Consider the following 23234-nt stretch of genomic DNA (forward strand, 5'->3'; position numbering starts at 1 on the left):
TTTTAGTCGATTCTAACCGACCTAATAAGCTTTTTTTTACTAGTGGAGGATGAATACAGAGAACTAATTTCCGGTTATTTTTTCAAATTTGTAAGTTTTTCCTGTTCTCTCATTTTTATTTTGAGCAGATTTTTTCATTTGGATCTTTTTGTTTCTACGTGTTTATCTTTTTGTTATTTTCTTTTCAATTTCTGGATATAAATTTTGTGTATAGAAAGGTGAATGAAATTTGTACTAATTCAAATTATAAGTGTTTTTTTTTCTTTCACAAACTATTTTATTGATGAAACTTGAATTTGGATACGCTTGTCGTCATTTTGATTAAATTTTATTTATCTGGTTCAGCCTAGAAATTATTAATTTTTAGGATATTAACTCTAATTATTTCATCACTATTGAATTCATATTGTAAAGTATAGCCTGCAAGTATCTGATAATAAAATTTATTATTTTTTAGGATAGCAAATCTTGATTCTTTTTAATTATTGTTCTTCATAAGATGGCATCAATAATTGGATATTTACTACCATATTTGTGATTTCTGTGTTTATTTGTTGTAGCAAAAAATCTTGATTTTTTATTATTGTTCTTGATAAGTGTGATTTTCACTACAAGAAAACTTGATATTATTGACGAAAATTAATTTGTGTGCAATATTTCTTTCTCATTTGTATTAATATTTATTAATCGATATAAAATAAGGGATGCCAACCTAGTTAAAATGTCTCTAGTCTTTTTGATGTCATTATACTATTAGTTTTTTTAAAAAAAAATTAAAATGTTCAATAGTTTTAATTATTGTACTTTTCTATTTGAAATTTATATGAATGTTTGTTCAGATTTCTTGGCAAGTGACGTATACTTGATTCCAAACTCGTATAAGGCATAAAGCAAGTTGGATAATACTCATCACTTGATGGATCTTTCAAGAAAGAAGCCAAAATTAGAAGAAAAACAATCTAGGTCTAAACAATTAGGAAAACAAGCACGTGATCTCAAGGAAGAAGAAGAGAAAAAGAATAAGGAAGATCCTAAGAATGCCATTAGTTTTCATGTCCATTCCAAAGACAATAGGAATTGCAAACTTCGTGTTGGTGTGAATCCTGACTCGAGTTTGCTGATTCGACAACTAGACCAGGATATAGCAATTCATTGTCTTCTTCTTTTGTCAAGGTCTGATTATGGGTCAATTGCTGTATTGAACAAGACGTTTCAATCTCTAATTCGAACAGGGCAATTATATCAACTTAGGCAAAAAATGGGAATTGTAGAACATTGGATTTACTTCTCTCGTGATTCCTTTCAATGGGAGGCATTCGATCCAAATCGTGGTCGATGGATGAACTTACCTGGAATTACTTGTGATGCAAGCTTCATGCTTTCATATAATGACTCTTTGGCTGTTGGTACTGAGCTTCTTGTTTTTGGAACGGACAATTCAATGGCTTGTATCATTTATAAGTATAGCCATTTGACAAATACATGGTCAATCGGAAGTATGTTGAATACTCCGAGATGCTTGTTTGGTTCTGCCAGCCTTGGAGAAATAGCCATAGTAGCTGGTGGTCTTGACTTACGTGGCAACATCTTGAGTTCTGCCGAGCTATATAACTTAGACACTGGAAAATGGGAAACTCTTCCGAGCATGAAGAAAGCAAGACATAAGTGTTCAGCTGTATTTATGGATGGAAAATTTTATGTCATTGGTGGGATGTCAGATGACAACATAACACATCTTACATGTGGCGAAGAGTTTGATCTTAAGACAAGAGAATGGCGGGAAATGCCCAACATTTTTCCGATAGGAAGTACTCTACCATCTTTTGGGTCACCTCCATTGATTGCGGTTGTTAAAAATGTATTGTATGTTGCTGATTATGCACAACAGGAAGTAAAGAAGTATGTTAAAGAGAACAACTCGTGGGTTACCATTGGAAGATTTCCCGAGCAAGTTAGCTCAATGAATGGTTGGGGAGTAGGCTTTAGGGCATGTAGAGATATGCTAGTATTTCTTGGAGGTCCAGATCGTGGAAGAATGATGAAAATTAATGCTTGGGTTCCAAATGATGGTGCACTACAGTGGAACCTACTTGGGACAAAGGAATCATGGAGCTTTGTGCATTACTGTACTGTGATGGGATGTTGATGTTATTTTTTGGTGTAGAACTTTTATTTATTTTGATGTGTTCTTGTTATCATTTTAGCCCTAAGAATTTTTGTTCAATAACTTTTTGTTTTGCTAATGTGGGTGATGCTTTTACAATATTGGATTTTTGTTATATTATTGCTGGTGTTTTTAATTTATATTGGTGTTGGTGGGAAAATATTTAGCTAGTGGAAGATTTATATTTGTTGGAACGAGAGAAATTCCAATAGGGTTTTATGTTTTGTCGGCTAAAGTGAAAGACGATTTTCTTTTGTCACCCTATCCATTTTCTCCTACGTCCTACGAATATATCAAAATATATTTGTCCGCTACTTAGATAGAGGACACTCCCACAAAAACATGCTACCTTTATAACGTCCGCTATTTAAGTAGTGAAAGGGTAAAATGGGAAAAACATAGAGTGAGAAACTGGTGGGTTAGCAGAAGCAAATCTCAAGTGAAAGTATCACAATAACAAGGGTTAATATTTTGGCATTTTTAAATTTATAACTTATAATAAAAAATGGTTGATGAAGTTAAGAAGATTAAGTCATATATAGTACAAAACTTATGATTTTGATGATAAACATTTTGTGCAATATGTTTTGGTCTTATATTCACATGCTTTAAATATCTACAATCTTAAGCCAATTTATAAGTAAAATAATTAGTGTAAAAATACAACATATATGTTAATAAAATTGCTTTGATGTTTTGCAACATCAGAGTTATGCAAAAGAGAGGATAATATTGCACATTTATTTATTTATTTATTTTTAATTTGTTTATTTGTGTATTTTCTTACAACTTATTTATGTCTAGGTGTAGAATGGCAAGACTACCATGGCTTAATATTTTTTCTTTTGTTGATGAAGGTGGATTCAATTAGCAAAAGAAACAAGTTTTCACTTTTTTTCCCCATTAAAATATTTAAGTTTTCACAAGGTTGAATAACGAGATGGTGGAGTTCTTCTTTTGATTTTGATCATTAATTTTCATGAACTAGTCATTTCTATATGCATCGTGCAACCAAAACTCAACAATCTTCTCAGGAGTGGAAATTATGAAGCACCATGCATTGTATCAAGATCCTAAATTTCACGCATCATCCTCAAATTTCATTGAATTTTCCGCAATTATGGGAGATCAATCTTTGTTGTTGATATTAATAAAGTTAGAGAATAATTTATCTACTAAATGTTTGTTTAAGTGTGTAGATCAAGATCTTTGAGTAGATAGATTTGATTAAACTTAAATGTCACATATAGTTGTTGAAATTTTGTGATGCAATATGTTATATATATATATATATATATATATATATATATATATATATATATATATATATATATATATATATATATATATATATATATATCATTGGATCCTTTGGTGTTTGTTTAACCATTAAGATGTCTATTAATTTTGCCCGTCTTTTTTTATAGCAAAATATTTTATTTATTTTTATACTTAATTATATATTTGATCTCTTATGTTTTAAGTTAGTTTCTTATGTTTTAAATATTTTAAATTGGTTTTTAAGTTTCTTACATTTGAATTAGTTGGGTCATGAGTATGAGCTTCATTGGTTTGGATTGACTAATTGGGTCTTGAGTTACGATATAAGCGACTTTGACATCACATTTTCACCAAAAAATTTAAGGTATTGAGCTTATGAGTTCTCTCTGTTGTTAAACAACAATTCCTTGGATCAATATGAGATTTTATTCACACATAATATACTTCAACATTGTACTATATATTAGTTGAGGCTATGAAGAATATAAATGAGTCATTCTCATAAGTCCAAGAGACCTAAATAATGGATGCTTCAATTGGGTCATAGAGCCCTCAATGAAAATCATCCAATATTTGTTAAACATTAGTTGAATCCTCAACTAATTTCTTTCAACATCAACACATTTAAATTTATATATATGAAATGCCAAATAATGATATATATAAATAATTAATTATAATGTAAAGTCAAACTCTCTTGAACCTTCATTGTTTTGTTATATACTACTAGTATATTGCTTGCAATAGACACAAAAGTATGGAAGTCGTGATGGTTGTATCAAATAAATAAAAAACTATGTAAGAGTTAGAAAATAAAGGGGTTGAGTATAGTTTCATGACTATGTGGTCCATAACAACAAATCACATGCATAGTTGCATCAAAGTTAGCAGATATTGCACGAAAGTGAAGCACATTCCACACCAAAAAATTATCTTAATGTAATAATGTTAGTCCTAAACGAACTCATCAAAGTAGTTAGAAAAAAAATATTATTTCAAAAAAAAAATTAGGAAGAAAATAAAGTTACAAAAAAAGGTAAGAGATGACAGTTAATAACAACGAGGTAGAGTCTAGCTTTCATAACCTTCCTTCTCTTGGGCGTAAGATCCAATGTATCTTATAAAAATCAAATTAAACTCTTCAATCTCTTTTTTGTAAAATATATGGATGTTTTGCAGCCAAAATATATCAAAATATATTCGATGAATGACGCTGAATTTGATAGAGAGAAATACAGTTCGATCATCCGCAACTGTGATGGGAGGGACTAAAATCACTTGATGACAGAATTGACCTCCGAATTAGATTAGACGGTCCATTGAACCAGTAAAAAAAAATCAAAATATATAATTAAAAAATAATAATTTTGTGAGCGAAAAAATAGAGGAAGAAAAATTACAAGCATAATATAATATATAATTAATATGAAAATTCCAAATACCAAAACACACTCTATCTATATGTAAAAAATGCAAACATGGACAGAAAAATCACATGCCCAAAAAGTATATCCAAGAAAGCTAGCAAGTTGAAAACTTGAAATGATTAAAGAAAAAGAGAATAAAAAAAGTTTGTACAGTATTTTATGATTATAATAATCCACCAATTCTTGGGATCTCTATAACTACCTCTCAACTAATTTCCCTTTTTAATATTTCTTTCTTCCTTTGTTTTTCTCATTAATTCTTCTTCTTTCATATCCCCAACATGTCAAATTCAGAGTTGTTTCATATCAAAGGTGACAAAGAAGAGTTGAACAACAATAATTTGAAGGCTTTGAAGAAACCAATGTTGATGTTACATATTCAAAACAAAGGTGATGAGAATATTAAGGAAGAAACATCATCAAGAAAACAAGACAAGATGGAAAATGAAGAAGAAAATGATGGATTCAAAACTCCAACTCATATTGAGCATAGAATCCCAATAGCAAAGCAATGTCCATTTGCACCAAGAAAACCAAAACCATCTTTCAAAAGAAGGAAACCACAATCTAAACAATTACTTGATGTGTCATGTGAGGTTGAATTATTGTTCCAAATCAAACACAAAACAATTTCAAGTTCAAAACAAAGTTCCAAGAAGCTTCGAAGAGAATAGACCAATGCAAAAGTTGGGTTAGTGACTCTTAATTATTATTAAGGATATTTAAATAGTCAAATTATTTCATGTAACTTGATCATATTATATTAAATGAATATTGATGTATAGAAATTACACTCTAAATGTTTAACTTTAGTTTTGTGTATCAAATTTACATTTTCAATGTATAAAAGTTGTAATGAATTGGTTCAATGGTAAGGAATTTGTGCCCTTTAAATAAGTAACCATGTGGTTCGATCTCCGATTTTTGTGCACGGGAAAATTTGATTGTGATGGGAGAATTCACCTATCTTGCAGGTTTCTCAACGAAAATTAATTACCGTTAACTGAGGTAAAAATTATGTGTCAATGGTAAACAAAAAAAAATAAAAATTATCTCAACTATTATTCAATATGACATAATATTAAGCTGTTAAAAAAATGACATAATATTAATAGTTTATTACTCATCTAGCCCTCCAATTATATATGCTGGATAATTTAATTCTTGAAATTAAATAAATTTCAATAGATTATTTGAATATTTCATATTTCATATATTATATATTTTGGGGAAATTGATTTTATTTTTTATGAGAATTTTGGATAAATTAATTTCATTCTTGAACTTCTGAAGCACTATTTATTTTAAATTATTAATTATTTCAAGGATTTGTACCAAAAAAATAAAATTCAAGGATCCATTTACTATCAATAAAAAAAAAAGTGTATGATCCATTTCGTAACTAACATAACTATATACCTTTATTGAGGTGAGAACGATGTGGTTGAGGACTTTTGTTTTCTCTTGAGATCAAAATAGATATTCTCAAAACACTTTTTTTTTTTTGGTTTTTCTATTCTCAAAACACTTTTTTCTAAGGTGTAAAGGTAAAGATTCTCAAAAGATCACAATGTTAAGTATGGGCAAAAATCACATAAAATTAAAGATCATTATGACTACTCACGTCATTATAATTGTTATAATTGTAGCTTTAATGTTTTTTAATGTAGTAAAAATAAATTCTAGCTTTAATTTACTGCTTTCATTGGCTTCTTTGCCAATTAAGGTATTTGTCAATCATGTTTCATAAGGGAATGAAATTTATTCTGATAGATCAAGAGATTCATCACATATAGTTAAAGTAGTATTAGATCTTGAGCTTCTTTTTTAATTCATACGTTTGCTAGATTCTTCCTTCTAATTTACGCTTGTAAGTTGTTCTTGAATCCATAAATTAAAAAAAAAATGTAGAAAAAGATGATCAAGTAATTGTTGTGGATGTAATCATTACATTCTTCTAATTCTCTTAAAATACTTACATTCTTTTAATTGCTCCCATGGCTGGTAATATTATTTGGGTCTTGTTAACATGTGTCCTAAGACTACATGTTAAAAATGCTTCAAATAGTAATTATACCTTAAATAAAATAATTTTGGACTTTTAAATATAAAATACTACATAATTTCCAATATAATATTTTTATTTATAGGACACTAACAAGTGTTCTAAGGACACATATTATATCTTAATAATAATTTGACTCCCATGCACTCCTAGATCTTCTCTATTTTCTTTCTCTATCACTATAGTTTCAAATATATCAAAGTTGATCACAAAAAAATAATATTAGATAGTTGAATCTCCAAATGTGATATTATTGCATTTATATTTCCACAATATTAATAATGATAAAAATGGAGAGGATAAAAAAACGGCCGAAGAAGATTTTGACTCGAAAAAACCCACGTGGTTCTTGAAAACTGTTTCGGCCGAATTTATATATTTGTACGGAAAAAAACATTATTTTTTATCCTTATTTACTTATTCTAATGCAAGAAAATAACAATATTTTTTCTGACCAAATTGGTGAATCCGAAGGTGTGTGATTCTTAAGAAAATTGTGGGAGGAGTAAAATAAAACTTTCAAAAAGTTTTGTAAATACTGAGTGTCTTTTTTTTCTCAAATTTTTCATTTTATAACGTCAACTACTTAAGTAGGATACGTGTATTCAATTTCATGTTATGTGGTGTTTTTTTCTTATTTTTATTACATCCTTTATTTAAATAGCAAAAGTGTAAAAATAAAAATGAGAAGGGCGTGCGAGAAGAAGCAAGGCGTGAGACATCAAAAAAACAATGTGCCGAAATGCAACCTAAACTATCAAACATCCAAATTTTAAAGAGACTAATGACGAATTTCACATGCTAATATAGAATGAGTTTGTCTAACATGTACAACATTGCACATGCATAATGTGCAATGTTGTACATTATGCATGTAAAAATTAAAGTTCCAATACAAATTTAGAGGTTCCAATACAAATTTATTATTTTAAATTTCTTAACATGTGCAAATTTGCACATGATAGATAGAAAAACCCATGTAGAATTAGAGGTTCAAAGTCGCACTCCAGCGTATAAAATATCAATGTAATCTTTTAATATTTATTGGAGTTTAAATATGAATCATTTGTAAAACTAAATCCAATTTTCTTTTTTTTATGAGAACAAGAGACACATGTAATCTAAATTTGGCAAAAACAGCTACAACTCAGTTTGGAATAATTTGCTATAATCTAATTAGGAATGGAGGGAGGGAATACCAAAATTATTCCTACTTACTTGCACATTGCTGCCACCATCTGCCCTGCCGTGTCTCCCAGAAAAAGCTTCTAACAAGTCACTCTCATGTCACACCTTCTTTGTCTCTCACACACACACATTTTGACTTTCAGAGACAGTACAGTTTAAATTCCCTTTGGCAGATTGTACCTCATTATGCCCCCCCTCTCTTTATCTCTCATGTCCATATCCATTGTCAGCTATGTATGTACCACAACTTCCTTTATTTGTTTCTTTCTGCATTGTATTCGATCATTCCATTTATATGTAATAGTAGTACTATTTTTTTTTAGACAATGTAATAGTAGTACTATGTCATTTTAACATCACAATATCGGAAATGGATTTCCTGCCGTAACTGCGTGACGCGTGAATGTGAACCATTAGATCTGAATCAATAGATAAGGTTCTTTAACTGTATATTTAATTTAGACCGTTTGGTCAATTGTTAGTTGGTCTAGTTGTGATTGGTGCTACACTTGGTAGGGAGGACACTTTGATCCCCTGCAGTTACGATCGGGAGGGGCTAAAACCACTTGATGCTAAAACTGACCCCCGAACCAGATTAGGTGGTCTTGTAGGCCGGATACTGATGGTGAAAAAAATTAAAAAAATTTAAATTTTTGATGTGAACAAATCATTTTTGTTTGTTCAATTTGGTGTTCCCTTAGTCATAAGGTACAATACTATCCTTCCATGCATAACATTATTCATTTTTGTTTTGTTCTTCTCTGAAGTGACTTCTCTGGTCTCTTCCTATTCTTTCATTTCCTTTCTCATTCATTCTACTTTTCAAACATATCATTCCATCAACTCCAGTAATGGCTCAACAGGTATCATCTTTAACTTCTTAATCTCTCTTTTCTTTCTAAGGTTTTCAAAATTTAGTTACAGTGTAAAATTTGATTATTTCATGATTCATAATATTACATAAAAAAAGTAAAAACAAATACTCACCTTGTTTGTAATCATAGGTCATGTTTGGAAAAACAACTTAGTTAAGTGTTTATAGCATACATGTTTATTAGATAATTGCTTATGTTTAATCTAATTCTATAACAAAAGATAACATAAAGTTAAATTATTTTCATAAGTTACTTTAGAGAGCTTTTGGGAATAAGTTGAAAACAACTTATGAACCTGTCAATAGTTGTTACCATAAGCTCTTACAAACAGTCTCTCAAATGGTTGTGATAGCAGATAAACTCAAATAATCAATACACACAAATATTGTTAGCCATTTTAGCTGCATGCATGCAGAAAAATGTGGCTGCGATTCATAAATTTGCATTAAGGTATTAAAAATAGTTTACAACTATAATCGTGACTGCAACATTACGATTCTTTATGTATGTGCCGCATTGCGAACACAATTTGAACCTATTCAACTAGAATGACAACGCGGCTGCGATTTAAAACATTGTTTGTATGTTGTTTCATGAAGTGGATTGTCTTGAATTAGTCTGTCATGTTCTGTCTTGAAATAGAGTTTGGATGGTTTTGGTGTTATAATGCAGGAAGAAGGGTGGCCTTTGGGACTGGGATTATTGAATGGAAGAGTTGGGTTGGTAAGAAACAGTGAGTTCTCATTCTCTGGATCAATCTCTTTCAGAACTATGTTCACTAGTTCTTCCATCCATTCTACTGATTCTTCCTCATATCTTGATACAGAGGTTAGTAATTAGTAATGTGATTGCAACACACAAGATTCAAACAAATGTGAATGTTTCACCACACTGTTTTTTAAGTAAGTAAAAGTTTAGGCGAGTTGAGTTTCAGAAGCTCAGCAGAATTAGAAAATACCCCGAGACTCAAAGAGACTTATGGGATATGAACTAAGGTCTTTGTAGAATTTGAACTGAATCATTACCAACTGAATCAACCTACGCCCAATGGCGGATCTACAGCCCGGGCGCTTGTCCAGGCTCTGGTAAAAAATTTGATATTTTTGGATTAGTTTAGGGCAAAACTGAGATTTTTTTGTTCAAAACTGAGATTTTTCAGTGCAAAACTGAGATTGTTGTTTAAAACTGAAATTTTGTCCATACTTTATAAATTTTCTGGCTCCGCCACTGCCTACGCCGAATGTGTTTTTTTGTAAAAGGCATAAAAAGTCATAGATCCCTATTTTAAATTTGAGATACTTTGCTCTTTCTTTTTGGTTTTAACCATAGCTTTTGACTATGTATGTACTTTGTGCTCATTTGTCTCATGAAGATGAAGCTTTTCTAACTCTAGGAAAAGGAAACTTCATGTAATGAACATGCTCATAAAGCAAAAATCTATCCTACTGTCTCTCTCTCTTTACCATTCCATATAGGGTCCACACCATGACTAGAACACCACACCATGCTTTGACAGAAGCAAAGATCTAATCTAATGTATGCTTTCAATACATTAGATTAGATTATGAATGTTCAAATAAGTTATAATGTGTCATTTTGCTAACTTCATATATACCTTGGTTTTAGTCCTCAGGATCACTCTTTCATAACAAGAGCATCACACTTGGAAGCCTCTTAGGTATTTCTAGCCTCCTAGAAATGTCAAGGAGATCAAGCAGGAGAAGAGAGATAGGACCCTTAAAGGAAAACAGAAAGAATATTCACAAGCTGAAACCATGGTTGTTCTCATTATGTACAAAGCTAACTACTGATGCAGTGACCGCGAATCATGTTCATGTTCCCTCTCTTGGTCAGTACCTTGTGGCAGAGAGAAGGGCTAGAAGTAATTTCCTAAGGAATCAACGCGCTTTCATTCATGGACATAATGCTTGCTCCCCAGTTCAAGAGTCGAACTCGCCATTCGTTGGTGGCCAAGTTGCTCTTAGTTCACCAGCTTCATTGAGTGAAGATGGTCGAAGAGAGGCAAATAGAGCATTGCAGCGAAATAATGGATACGGAACAGTAAGAGCCTTCTCTTCTTTGTGTGGATAATTCGAAAAGTGACAACCTTGTCGCTCATTTTAGCACTTCTTTGGTTCTACGTTCAATTTGTGACTCCCACATCCTAATGTCATTTTGACACAATTTTATGAAGCTAGAAACTCGAGGTTATTCTCACCACACGATGCCACTGCAAGAACAAACACTTTTTCTCGCTTCATAATCTCACTTTCTCTCATAATTGGTTATTAACATGTTCTATTTTACACTACAATCTATAACAATTTTATTTTTCAAGTTGCCTCTGATGAATCAATTAATGAAACAAAAAATATAAATCAGAGTATAAACAAAAAGTAGGTATATTGCAGGAACCAAAAACATATTTAAACATATAATATAAAACATCTTTAGTGAATCTGAAACACTATATTTTCCAACAGACATGAATAAATGAATGCTCCAAACAATATGTTTGAAGCTTTACAATATTTACTTATCATTACTCAGCCACAGTTATGATTAACCTGTGGAATATATGAACTAGATTGAGAATACAGAGAATGAGAGAAACTAACCACTTAACTTTGAAATACCATTACTTCAGTTGAATAAATTAACAAGTTCCGGGTTGCAAATGAATCATGGCAGAAAAAATAGGTTGAGAATGAACGAGTCCAGACAAAATGCCGGAATCGTTGAGTTGAATTAAGTCCAAGCCACGTGTCATCAGACGCTCACAGCTTGGTTGGATGAAGGCAAAACCCGAGTTCTACATCCAAGAGAATTGGACATCTCATATATACTTACATTTTATATTTCGTAAAATGAAAACACAAAATGTCTGTCAAAAGTTCAACCGATAAACGGAATACAAAGACTCAAACAGACCATATAAGAATATAGTTCCTCTTTTGTCTTGAATGATCTTAGCGATCGTTTGGACAATGGGAAAAATTGAATGCAAATAAAATGCTACAATAGGTAGCTATTCCAATTCCACAGCAAGTGTAAAATCACCACTCATGTCATTAGAAGCAAAGAAACCACCAGCAATCATCAAGACTTGATAAATCCCTCATTGCTTTTCGGCATCAATCTTTCCTGAATTGCGACCAGCGATCCTTCCAAATGAGCCGATGGCAGACAAACTCTTGAAGCTGCTGCTCCCTTCACTGAAATTTGATTTTCTTGACCTTCTTGGTTTAGTTATTGGACTGGATTCCCCTTCTGTATCACTGCTAGTCTTGATCTTGGCAACAGTTAACTGAAGAATGGCACCTCGGCAAAATGGACAGAGTGGTCCAGTGGTGCAACCGGTTGCAGGGTCCGGCTTCTTAAGACAGCATAGTGCTAGGGTGCAATGAGCACACATTTGATGATCACAAGGTTTGACTTCGATTGTGCACACTTGGTCAAAGCATATACAGCATAACTCCATATTGCTTTCCTGTGTGAGGAGAAATAACCAGCAAATAAGTAACTTCAAATTTTACAGAAAAACATGCTCGAGCATTAACATTGTCATGAATCAAATATCCAAAAAATCGAAGAAAAAGGAAAACTTTGTACCTCGGAATCCGAGACAATATCATCATCGTATTTGCTATCAGAACGTAGTGGAGATGAAGATATGTCATTATCCTTTAGTAGGGTCTTTTCTCTCTCCTTGTTTGCTTCTAATAAGGCATTCTCCAGTAAGGCCTTGGCTTCGTGATTGAGCTCGCTGATGAACTTTAGCGGAGATGGCCAAACAAGCGGTGCTGCTGATGAGGGATCAAGCAGGGCAGCACATGCCCTGTGCTTGTGCTTAAGAGCAACTGTGAATGGTATTCTCCTGCAAAGAATCATTTTGAAAAGTAAATAAAATACCATTGATTTGGTTTTTATGGTGATTTACATGTATGGCCTTGAATCTATAATTACATCATTAAAGTAGTTTCTTGAAGTGATAAACATGGATTTACTCACCCTGAGGAATCTAATTGAAGCCGTTCTGCTCCCCAAGCAAGCAACATCCGGACACAGTCAACAGAACCACCACGAGCAGCCATATGGAGCGGCGTTCTTCCAGTGAATCTGAAGAATGTGCTTTTATCAGTCTTAATGGAAAAAAAACCAATTTTCATCTAATACAACTAACATAACTTATAAGAAAATTATTTTACCCATATCCACCGGTTGAAGCACAAACAAGAGCTCCGTTGTCTAAAAGGGAATGAAGACATTCAAGCCGTCTATGACGAGCAGCAAGGTGCAGCGGTGTAGCACCATTTCCATCTCTTATGTTCACAAATCTAGCAAATCCCCTGCCAACATGAACGATTTGGAATTAGAACCATTTTTAAGAGAGTCAGGAAAAATCTGTTTTGATTCTCCGTGATTTTACGTTACTTTCTACACAATTCATATTTGTTTGGGCTCACAATCACATCCATAGATGGAGACCATGAAAGAGTGACTAACCAAGAATCTGCAACAGGTGAGGAATGAGCAGACGAAAGAATAGTCTTTAAGCAATCTACATGGCCATAATAAGCAGCATAGTGCAAGCAGGTTCTTCGACGAATAGAATCAAACATCAATATCTAAAACATTATAAGAACATGTCTCAATCCCCTGATAGTAACCAATGATCAAACACAAACACCGCCAATACTATTTTTTTTTAACGTGTAAGTTCCTTTTTTACTTTCATCTCAAACTAAGGTCTTGTTTGAATAAACAGCTTAATCAAATATTCATAGCATAAACGCTTATTATATAAGTGTCTTATGTATAAGCTATTTCTATAACAAAAGATAAAATAAAGTCAATTTGTTTCATATAAGCTATATGCTCAAAAGTGATTATGTCAGTAGATAAACTCAAATAAGTCAATCCAATATGTCATTGATTTTTCTCATTAAAATGCACTGAATCTGGGCATTAATAGTAAGAGACGGAAGTATAACATACATTAGCTCCAGCCTGAATAAGCTTTTCCATGCAACCAGTCTTTCCATGCATCACAGCCAACATTAATGGCGTCTATAGACCCGAAAAGTAAAGAATGCAACAAGAATCAGAATAGAACAGCCAAGTTTGTTAAATACAAGAAAGTAGAGAAATTTTCCAACTAGAAAATCAACCATATGGAAAACTAGAAACTCCGACACAGACACACACCTGTTTATGACGATTCAACACATCAACTTTGACATTCCGGTCCAACAACAAGGAAAGCACCTAACCAAGATTTCAATACAAAAAAAAAAATAACATGAGATGCAAGAGGTGGCATATGATAATGTATGAATCATTTATAACAAAATGCTCTGACTCTAAACCACAAGCCACTTTGAGTAAACTTCTCGACAAACAATGACCATGACTCTTCTAAATAATAACTCCAATAATAAGTTGGAATTAGCTGACACACCTCAACTAAACTTTTCAAACTCTTACATTAAAGAGATTCCTAAACCGTTAAACTCAAAACTAGTGTGTGTTTGAGTCAATTTTGAATAGAATTGATTATAAAATTGAGTTTTAAGTGAAATTATTTATGTTTGGTCTATTTTGGAAGACACACAACAATTCGAGTAGTTCCCAACGGGAAACTGAACACACTTGGATTAGAGGTGAGTTTGGCGAAATTACGGTGGCATCATAATTTTGTTGAATCTTCAAAGTGTAACTTTTGCCAAAATTGTAACACATGTCATGATTCTGCCAAACTCACAATCAATCTAAACATGCATTTAGAGCCACTTCAAATAAACTCATGAATCAATTATCATAAAAAATATCTAACTCTATACCACTTACAACCACTTTGAAAAATTTCCAACCAACATGTGAACACAAAAGTTGAAATATCTTCCCATAATAACAAAACTTAACTTTAGTCAACTCAATTTCTACACAAGCTATTTAACTTCTTCTTAAACACTCTTAAATTCCATAATTTTTTTTTTTTTGTAAATTAAAAACAAAATACTTATTTCAAATAAAAAAAAAAAAAAAATTCACCTGAGCTAAAAACTAATCCAAATTTAGTCATAAAAGTTTGAATTACAAACCAATTACCACAAAAACTTAAACCACTAAATCAAACTAAAAAATAAAAAAATTCTACAAATTGCTAACACAAACATGAACTTCAACACATAAATATCACTAATAATTTTTAAATTTTTGTTTTTTGAAGTTATTGAATGTAATCACGTGTCATAAATGTTGGCGCAGCAGTGATACATGTCAAACACCAGACTTGTCTTCAATAAAGCTAAAGTTATTGAATTGAATGTAATAATTTGAAAAAATAGAAAGTTATTAAATGTAATCACATGTGTCAGCACCGTGTTGGCGTCTGACACGACAACACTGATACATGTCGGACACCAGACACGTCTTCAATGAATCAAAAGTAGAAAAGAACAAGAAGTACCTCGATCCGACCATTGGCAGCTGCTAAATGAAGAGGAGACAACTTAGCACGACCAACAGTACTATCCAAAACAGTAACATCATCCTTAATCATAGCTTCAACAACCTCCAACTCACCATTAGCAACAGCAGAAGCAAAAACACCATTCTCTTTCTTTTTATTATGCTGCATCACACAACTTGATTGATTCTGACCCATTTCCTCTCCCAAAAAAGGATCAATCAACAGCACGTGTAGGAGACGTGGCCGGGATATTCCTCACGCGCCGCCTTACACGGCTGTGATCAGCCACAATGTTTTGGTGAGTTAGTTGGTTTGTTTAAGGAAGTATGGAAAGAAGCAGTTATGTATTGGATGGATTTTGGAGATGGCTGCCTGCCTGCCTTGGAGTTTGAACCTGCCCACCGCGATTTCGGGCAGTCTGACCGAACTGCTTGTTGGGAATCAAAAAGTGAAATGAAAAATGCTTATACGTCAATTTGTTCACACTAATTAAAATCTCTTTTGTCTTAACTTTTGAAATATCTTGGTTTTATAAAATTAATTAAACTTAATCTTTCATAGTTAAAGTGAGTTTAAACTTTAAAACATGGTGACCAAAAATGTCTCCTATGGTCTACTGCCATGTTTGGCATAGCATGCCTGGTCAATTTTATAATGAATGAACTTGTTAGTTTCATTTTTTTTTTCCATAAATAAGTATTATCAGCGTTCAACTGAAGAGACTAATTTTTTAAGTTTTGTGAGATTTAAATGAACAAAAAAAAAATTCCTAAGAGTTTTAACATTTAGCATGTTTAATAGTCCACTTCGAAATAATAATTCAAAAAGAATGATCGTTCAATCTTGTATAAACCTTCACATCAGATGCATAACTTCCATTATGAAACTCTAAATTGGATTTATGAAACTTACTAATGAAAATCGGTTACAAAGCATTTGCATTCATCATATCAAATATCTCTTCATTTTTCGGTAACATTTAATTTGCAATTATTATTTAGTTGAAAAAAACTACACTTAGAGTTTATGAAAACGGTTTATGACATGTTTTATAATTTTTTTTCAGCTTTTTTTATAAGTTATTTAATATTATAGCTTATGAAAATAGTTGATATATGACATAATTTATGTAAATTTAACTTTATTTTGTTTTTTACAATAAAAATAATTTATGTAAATTTATATGTTAACGCTTATAATTATAAGTGTTTGTGCTATAAATTACAAATAAATTGTTTATCCAAACAGATCCATATTATGTTATTGTTTGAAAATTTATTTAAAATTCTTAAGATTAAAGTAGTATTTGTCTTGACAAGAAAAATAAAACTTAGTACTTTGAAATTTGGCTTATATTTCTATTGTTTTAATTGAAACAGTATTGATCAAATCATCATATCTTAATCGTACCAATTGGCTTAAAGTATACTTAATCGTGCCATTTGGTTTAAAGTATACTACTTGTTTTATGTTTTGATGTCTATGTTTGAAAGATATTTTTGACCAAAATAGTAGTGACGTCGAATGAAAAATTTAATAATAAGATACTTGACAATTGAGTTTTACATAAAGTTGTGTTTACTTGTCTTTGAACAAGAGTTTGGTGATAATTAAACACGTTATTTAATTTGAAACATGATATACTCTTCATTTTTTTAAAAGCAAATGAAAATTCTAGTACCATAATTTGAAATGTATACTCCCTCGCACCATTTTTTATATATAAGTGTTGTTTAGAAAAAAGAAAGTCTCCTTAAGTGAAATATACAAGACTCTTTCAAAAAAAATTGGTGTAATCCGAATATCTTGCATCTACGTACGATTACATAGACTGATCTTTTAAGTTTTATGAAATTCAATTGACGGCATTACCAAAAAAAAATTCAAATTACTAAATAAGTTTATTATTATTTTTCAAATATACCTCTAAATATTAATATTATAATTTTTTTTAGAATATTATATAAGTAAAATATACACAATAATTACATATTACCTTACATTACCAAAGAAAAAATTAGCTATAATCATACGGAAAATATACGCAACAATAATATCATATAAATCATACATGCAAAATTTTATACAAATTTAAAATAATTTAATATATTATTGATTCTAATCAATATTAATAATATTTAATAAAATTGATTAATTCTTTAATTTTAACGAGTCAAAAAAACATATTAAATATTTATAAACCGTTGTTATTTGATCCTTCACCGTACACATAAAAAGTGGTACTTGGAATATTTTTGTAACTTGTGTTGCTTGTTGTCTCTGTATAGGCAACTTGAATATTGGTCGATAATATATGTATTTAATGATTTTCAACTCAAATATCAATATATACTTTTTATAACATGAGTCAAGTGAATAAAAACAGAATATTCGGATCCTCGGCTGCCATTTTATCTGCTGCTATCCTGCTGCAGCATGTCAACCATTGGATTCCTCATTGTTACTACTCATTTTTCAATTGTACGCATATTATATTATTTACTATATTTTCCTTATAATCACTTAATTAGGCTTTAGACAATATATTATTTTTTCTTTCTTGACACATGGACAATATATATTCATAATACAATGATACAGTACATATAAAGTTTCGGTGGGTTCCAAATGTCTTACCAGCATTTTAAAAGACCATTTTGTGAGAACCTATTTTTATTTGTTACAAACACCCCTAACAAATAAGTTGTTTTTACAATATCTTTTTATTTTTTTTATAAATGAAATGACAAAATTATTGAAAACTCTCACACACAAAGTGGAGTTACCGAAGTTCAAATTCCGGTCCTGACGTTCGACACTTGCAATTTCGATATTTTTGCCAATTAAGCTAGGATTTGTGGACGTTTTACAATCTCTTCTCGTACGTACAATTCATACATATTTTGTTTAAGTTATATAGAATTAGGGTTAATTACACTTTTGGTCCATTATCTTTATTTTAGGTTTTAAGTTGGTCTCTTATGCTTGTTCAAAAAAAAGTTGGTCACTTATGTTTATTTTTGGTTCCATGTTGGTCGCTTATGTTTATGTTAGATTTCAAGTTGGTCCCTTATGTTTTAATTTTGTTTTTTTAATTAAAAGAAAATGGCATGGAACATTACTGAGACCAAACTTAAGAAATTAACTTGAAACTTAAAAAAAAAAAAGGGACCAACTTGAAACTTAAAGAAAAGATAAGGGACCAACTTAAAACTTTTAAAAAATAAAGGATCAACTTAAAATCTAAAATAAAGATAAGAGACCAAAATATTTCTATACAAAATTATTTAAATATACTGATTTAAATAAGTCAATATTAAGTGATGATATAATAATATTTTAGTTATATAATATTATGAATATAAATTATCCATGTGTCAGGAAAGAAAAAATGAATATTTTGTCCAAAGCCTAATTAAGTGATTATAAGGAAAAGATAGTAAATAATAATATGCGCACAATTGAAAATGACTAGTTAATAATGAAGAATCCAATGGTTCACATGCTGCAGCAGGATAGCAGCAGATAAGATGGCAGCAGAGGATCCGGGTCGATAAAAACAGGAGTATAAGAAGACTATATATGTGATTGATCTGACCATACCATGCCTAAATTTATGGGGTCAATACTTTGTACGTACGTAGCTTCGTATGAACATTATTTTGTGTGACCGAAGCTTCGTATGAATTATGAACATCTTGACGGCTATAAGAGAAAATTAAAAATAGTATAATAAAAAAATTGATAAGATGTTGTTTTGCAAATACTGGTTACTAGTATTTTACAATTAATTTGTTCATGATTCAACACGTGAAGTGTGTTATTGTTGGCCAATTTTCCCATACAGAGTTTATTTTTAAATGCTTTTTATAAACGCGTTATGTGGAAAAAATAAAAATAAAGAAGTTGGTGAATGATGGCTACATCGGTTTGCCATAGATTAGTTCAAGAATGATAATGAACGGTTCAGATAAATTAAAGGTCAACTAGGTTCAACTTGGACACTTTGGTGTGGTAGATACAGACTTAGTGGACCCGGATTCCGTGCAGTCACCTTTTTGGTGCAGTCATGCATTCAGGCCATCTACAGCCGTCTGATCAAGATCAGACAGTTATGATTTAAAAACTTATTTATTGACTGCATTTGTTTAAGCTGTCCGATCTAATCGGACGACTATAAAATGACTGCATGGAAAAGTGACTGCACCAGATCCAATTCCGGTAGATACCGTCTCCGGATAGTTTTTTACTTTTTCGACTGATTAAACAACCAATGTAACTGATGTTTTTTAGATCAAATATATCAATTATACAATGAATTTAAAATATAAAAAATTACTTATATAAAATCGGCGGTGTACTGGGCGGATTCTCAAAGTCACTATTTGGGTCAAAGTCATCATTGTCATATGGGTTGCGCCTATTCAGGGAACACGGGCCCATTTCGCCCAATGAAGGAAAGGATCCAACATTCTCATGAGGTTGGGCCGAAACATTTCCCCAACGGCTAGTATTAGAGGATAGGCTAGCTAGGACTTGGTCGTGGGATAATGTCATGAGATATCTAGGAAACCCTAGTATTACGAAAAGATCTTCACACTCTACATATTCACGCATTTTAAGACTTAGGTTCAAATCATTTCTAACTAAGTACCACTATAAGTTTTCTACGTATGAACAGGATGAAGTACAAAATTAAAATATGTCAAGTATTTATTTTATTTTTTACACAATAATCAATTCGTTTTAGAATGATCGAGTGTTGTTTAACATTTTTATATATAAGACATGACAATGATAATTTATCAATTAACTTTATTTTTTACTAGTGTAATTTTTTGAAAGCAATGATCATTCCATTAACTAGAGAGTAGAAGTAAAATAATAATCCTACATTAAAAAGTGTAAACTAGACCGACCCAACATTTATAGAGGCCTAAAAAGTGTAAAGAAGACTGATCTCATAAGTTTTTTGATGGAAATTTATCATCGTTTAACAATGGTGGAAACTTCATATCAATACAAAATAAATAGGTTGATATATTATGTATTTACTATTTATAACTAAAAATTATAATTCATACTACTAAGTTCAGAATGTGATATTGTGAGATTAACATTTTGTTGGGTCCAAACTAAGAGTTTTTCTTTTCTTTTATAAATCAACTATTATATGTGCCGCAGAGAGTAATTTCTCGAGTGTTGCAGGACTTAAAAAGATTGTTTTGATTGTAGTAATTCCCTATGGCATCAATCTGAGAGACATTACGTACTGTATTTGTGCAAAGATGGTCGAAAATTTTGATGTATTACAAATTTTGATGTGCACACACAAAGAGAGTGTCGGCGGAAAGGAATGTTGATCATTGTGGGGTGTTAAGTTTTGAGTATTCTAAGCACCACTACTGCCCCAGGTTTTCTGCACTTATTGAGTGTAATACTATTAGAAATTCAATTTTAAAAGTATCGAGAATGTAAGAAAAATCACCTAGTGTTTAGTGAAAGGGTAATTAAAAGTATGTTTATACTAGAACATCGACCCGTGCGGTGCACAGGTCTAATTAGCTGTAAGATATGTAATTATAAATTACGATATGATAATTGCAATAATATAAGGTATATGGAAATTTTTGAGTAATATTAAACGATAGTTCAACAATAATTTTGGATAAATATTCATACAAAGGAAGGTATATTACGAAAGGAGGAGTGCTAGCAACACACTCCAATAACAAACACACTCTAACACACTCTCTTTTATTGGTTAAAATTTATATGGGTCCCATAAAAGTTATATGGGTCCACATTTTTTTATGGGACCCATGTGAATTTCAACCAATAAAAGAGAGTGTGTTAGAGTGTGTTTGTTAAAGAGTGTGTTGCTAGCATTATTCATTACGGAAGATTTCCTTATAGACCACATTTAAAGTCTTAGTCGTATCTTCGCCGTCATCGTCGATAATCAATATTTTTAATCCTTTTCTAGAAGTAACTCATGAAATCGCAATATACAGCTGACTATGTGAAAACACTGACGACGAAAGATATATCCCAACATGCTTTAAAGATTGTCTCTGGCTCTTATTAATAGTCATCGCAAAAGAAATCATTAAAGGAAATTGTCTCCGTTGAAATTTAAAAGGAATTCTTACGTCAGATGATGTCAAAGAAAATCTATGTATGAAAACCTGATCTCCAATATTACTTCCTGAAATAATTTTTCCTTCAAGAGCACGTTTTCCTAAAAATAACTATGTACAATGTGCTTCACTGGTTTGTGTAATTTTTTCCAAAGTGTTCATTATAAAAAGTACTAGATGGAGTACCTTTCTTCAATGTAAGCTTTCCACTTTTGAGTTCCTTAACATGTGTCCTTAGGGCACATGTTAGCAAGACTCCTTATCTTAAATATTGTTCTGGACTAAATTAAGGTTCAACACATGCGGCCCAAACATTTTAGATGCAGTCTAAATTCACTCCTTTTACGAAATCTTCTCTCGCACAAGTCAAAGGTAACATACACAATAGTTCTTGTACACCCCCTATAGCTAATATGACTCTCATATGCTCGTGGGACCGTTATATTTATCTCAACGACTCTCTTCGTCCCAAGTGTAAGTTGTTGTCAGCTGTTACAAACGATTATAACCGTCTACCCTTATAAAGACAAGCTCCAACACCAAGGTATATAATTCAACCACTTTTCATTTTCGCTCCTCCTTGATCATATACTGACTTGAACGTTGGAGTACTAATGTGTTTTACATATACCTTCTCCATCGTGATCTACCGTACCAAAAGCGTTTACTTCCACCGTAACCATTTTGAGCCTCACTACTGGAGTCATCTAGTTCTGTTAAGTGCATATCAAATATCTCCGATAGAGGAAATTTGTGGGAAATCATAAATGTTAAGTTTTGTTCCGAGTTTCTTGATATTGGATTGAACCATCTATAAGTTTTAGCTCAACAAATGTTGATATTGTTAGACTAAACGTTTTTACCTAGATTTAAACATGAAATTTCACACTTATGTATGCGAATTTCGGTGGTATTTGTCATTTTGTTTATATACTAAAAAAATAAAATAAAATTGGATCGAACTGGATTAAACTCTGTTCAGTTAAGCCGATTCAACCATAGTACAGTCGTCAATCAATTGAGCTAAAAAAAACATGTAACCAAACAAGAATTGAACTAAAGAACCAAATATTTCACCGGTTCCATCTATGTATCTATGTTTCATTTTTAAAAATATTGGTAACAACATTAAAAATTGAGTGATATGTTTGCATCTTTGTAATCTTATTTGAATTTGAATTATTAATCTCTGTAATTACAAACATATCACTATTTGAAAAGTTAGTTTGATAATTTAGTTAACACTTAACTAAGTTAGTTACTTTTCTTTGTAATGATGTATGAATATTCAAACAATAATCTTTGTATTGTGCCCTCTCTTATTTAGCACATTGACGAGGTTTGGTGCACAGATGAGGAGGTTTTTAAGAATTGTGTCCTCTCTTACTATTTTAAAAATCTTTTTCCACAAGGAGATTCTACCAATCCTTACTACTTTTAACACATGTATTATTGCTCTTAAATTAGCTGAAATTCTTGTTCTCATTCATAAGATTGGTGATCCTACAGTTCCTACTACTTTGAATGACTTTATGCCAATAAGTATTTGCAATTGGTCCCTAAAAATTTATTTCCAAAATTATTGTTAGACAAATTAGGCCTTACATGTATAATCTTAT

General features: G+C 31.4%; 3 protein-coding genes across 3 annotated transcripts; 2 read left to right on the top strand and 1 right to left on the bottom strand.

The window, feature by feature from the left end:
* The first annotated feature begins 916 nt into the window (after nucleotides 1-916).
* On the top strand, nucleotides 917-2146 carry LOC123922060 (F-box/kelch-repeat protein SKIP11-like). Its single transcript, XM_045974804.1, has one exon. The coding sequence runs from the start codon at nucleotides 917-919 to the stop codon at nucleotides 2144-2146; it is 1230 nt and encodes a 409-aa protein (XP_045830760.1).
* Nucleotides 2147-8856: 6710 nt separating this feature from the next.
* On the top strand, nucleotides 8857-11268 carry LOC123921099 (uncharacterized protein At3g17950-like). Its single transcript, XM_045973497.1, has 3 exons — nucleotides 8857-8988; nucleotides 9673-9828; nucleotides 10627-11268. The coding sequence occupies exons 1-3, from the start codon at nucleotides 8977-8979 to the stop codon at nucleotides 11089-11091; spliced, it is 633 nt and encodes a 210-aa protein (XP_045829453.1). The 5' UTR covers nucleotides 8857-8976; the 3' UTR covers nucleotides 11092-11268.
* A 433-nt stretch (nucleotides 11269-11701) lies between these two features.
* On the bottom strand, nucleotides 11702-16009 carry LOC123921098 (putative E3 ubiquitin-protein ligase XBAT31). The gene is made up of 8 exons (XM_045973496.1): nucleotides 15473-16009; nucleotides 14209-14268; nucleotides 13999-14070; nucleotides 13507-13628; nucleotides 13209-13349; nucleotides 13012-13119; nucleotides 12613-12877; nucleotides 11702-12490 (listed from the first exon to the last, which is right to left on the bottom strand). Exons 1-8 carry the CDS (start codon nucleotides 15668-15670, stop codon nucleotides 12119-12121), a joined length of 1338 nt encoding a protein of 445 aa, XP_045829452.1. The 5' UTR covers nucleotides 15671-16009; the 3' UTR covers nucleotides 11702-12118.
* Between the last annotated feature and the right edge of the window lie 7225 nt (nucleotides 16010-23234).

The sequence above is a fragment of the Trifolium pratense genome, linkage group LG4, assembly GCF_020283565.1.
Source record: "Trifolium pratense cultivar HEN17-A07 linkage group LG4, ARS_RC_1.1, whole genome shotgun sequence".
NCBI classification, from domain to species: domain Eukaryota; kingdom Viridiplantae; phylum Streptophyta; class Magnoliopsida; order Fabales; family Fabaceae; genus Trifolium; species Trifolium pratense.

Bases quoted from the DNA above. Each gene is read 5' to 3' on its own strand.
- LOC123922060 (XM_045974804.1), top strand. From the start codon at position 917: ATGGATCTTTCAAGAAAGAAGCCAAAATTAGAAGAAAAACAATCTAGG.
- LOC123921099 (XM_045973497.1), top strand. The intron at 9,829-10,626 runs GTTAGTAATTAG...CCTTGGTTTTAG, and splicing joins CCTCATATCTTGATACAGAG to TCCTCAGGATCACTCTTTCA.
- LOC123921098 (XM_045973496.1), bottom strand. From the start codon at position 15,670: ATGGGTCAGAATCAATCAAGTTGTGTGATGCAGCATAATAAAAAGAAA. The intron at 13,629-13,998 runs GTATGTTATACT...ATAATGTTTTAG, and splicing joins TTATTCAGGCTGGAGCTAAT to ATATTGATGTTTGATTCTAT. The intron at 13,350-13,506 runs GTTAGTCACTCT...TCATGTTGGCAG, and splicing joins TCACCTGTTGCAGATTCTTG to GGGATTTGCTAGATTTGTGA.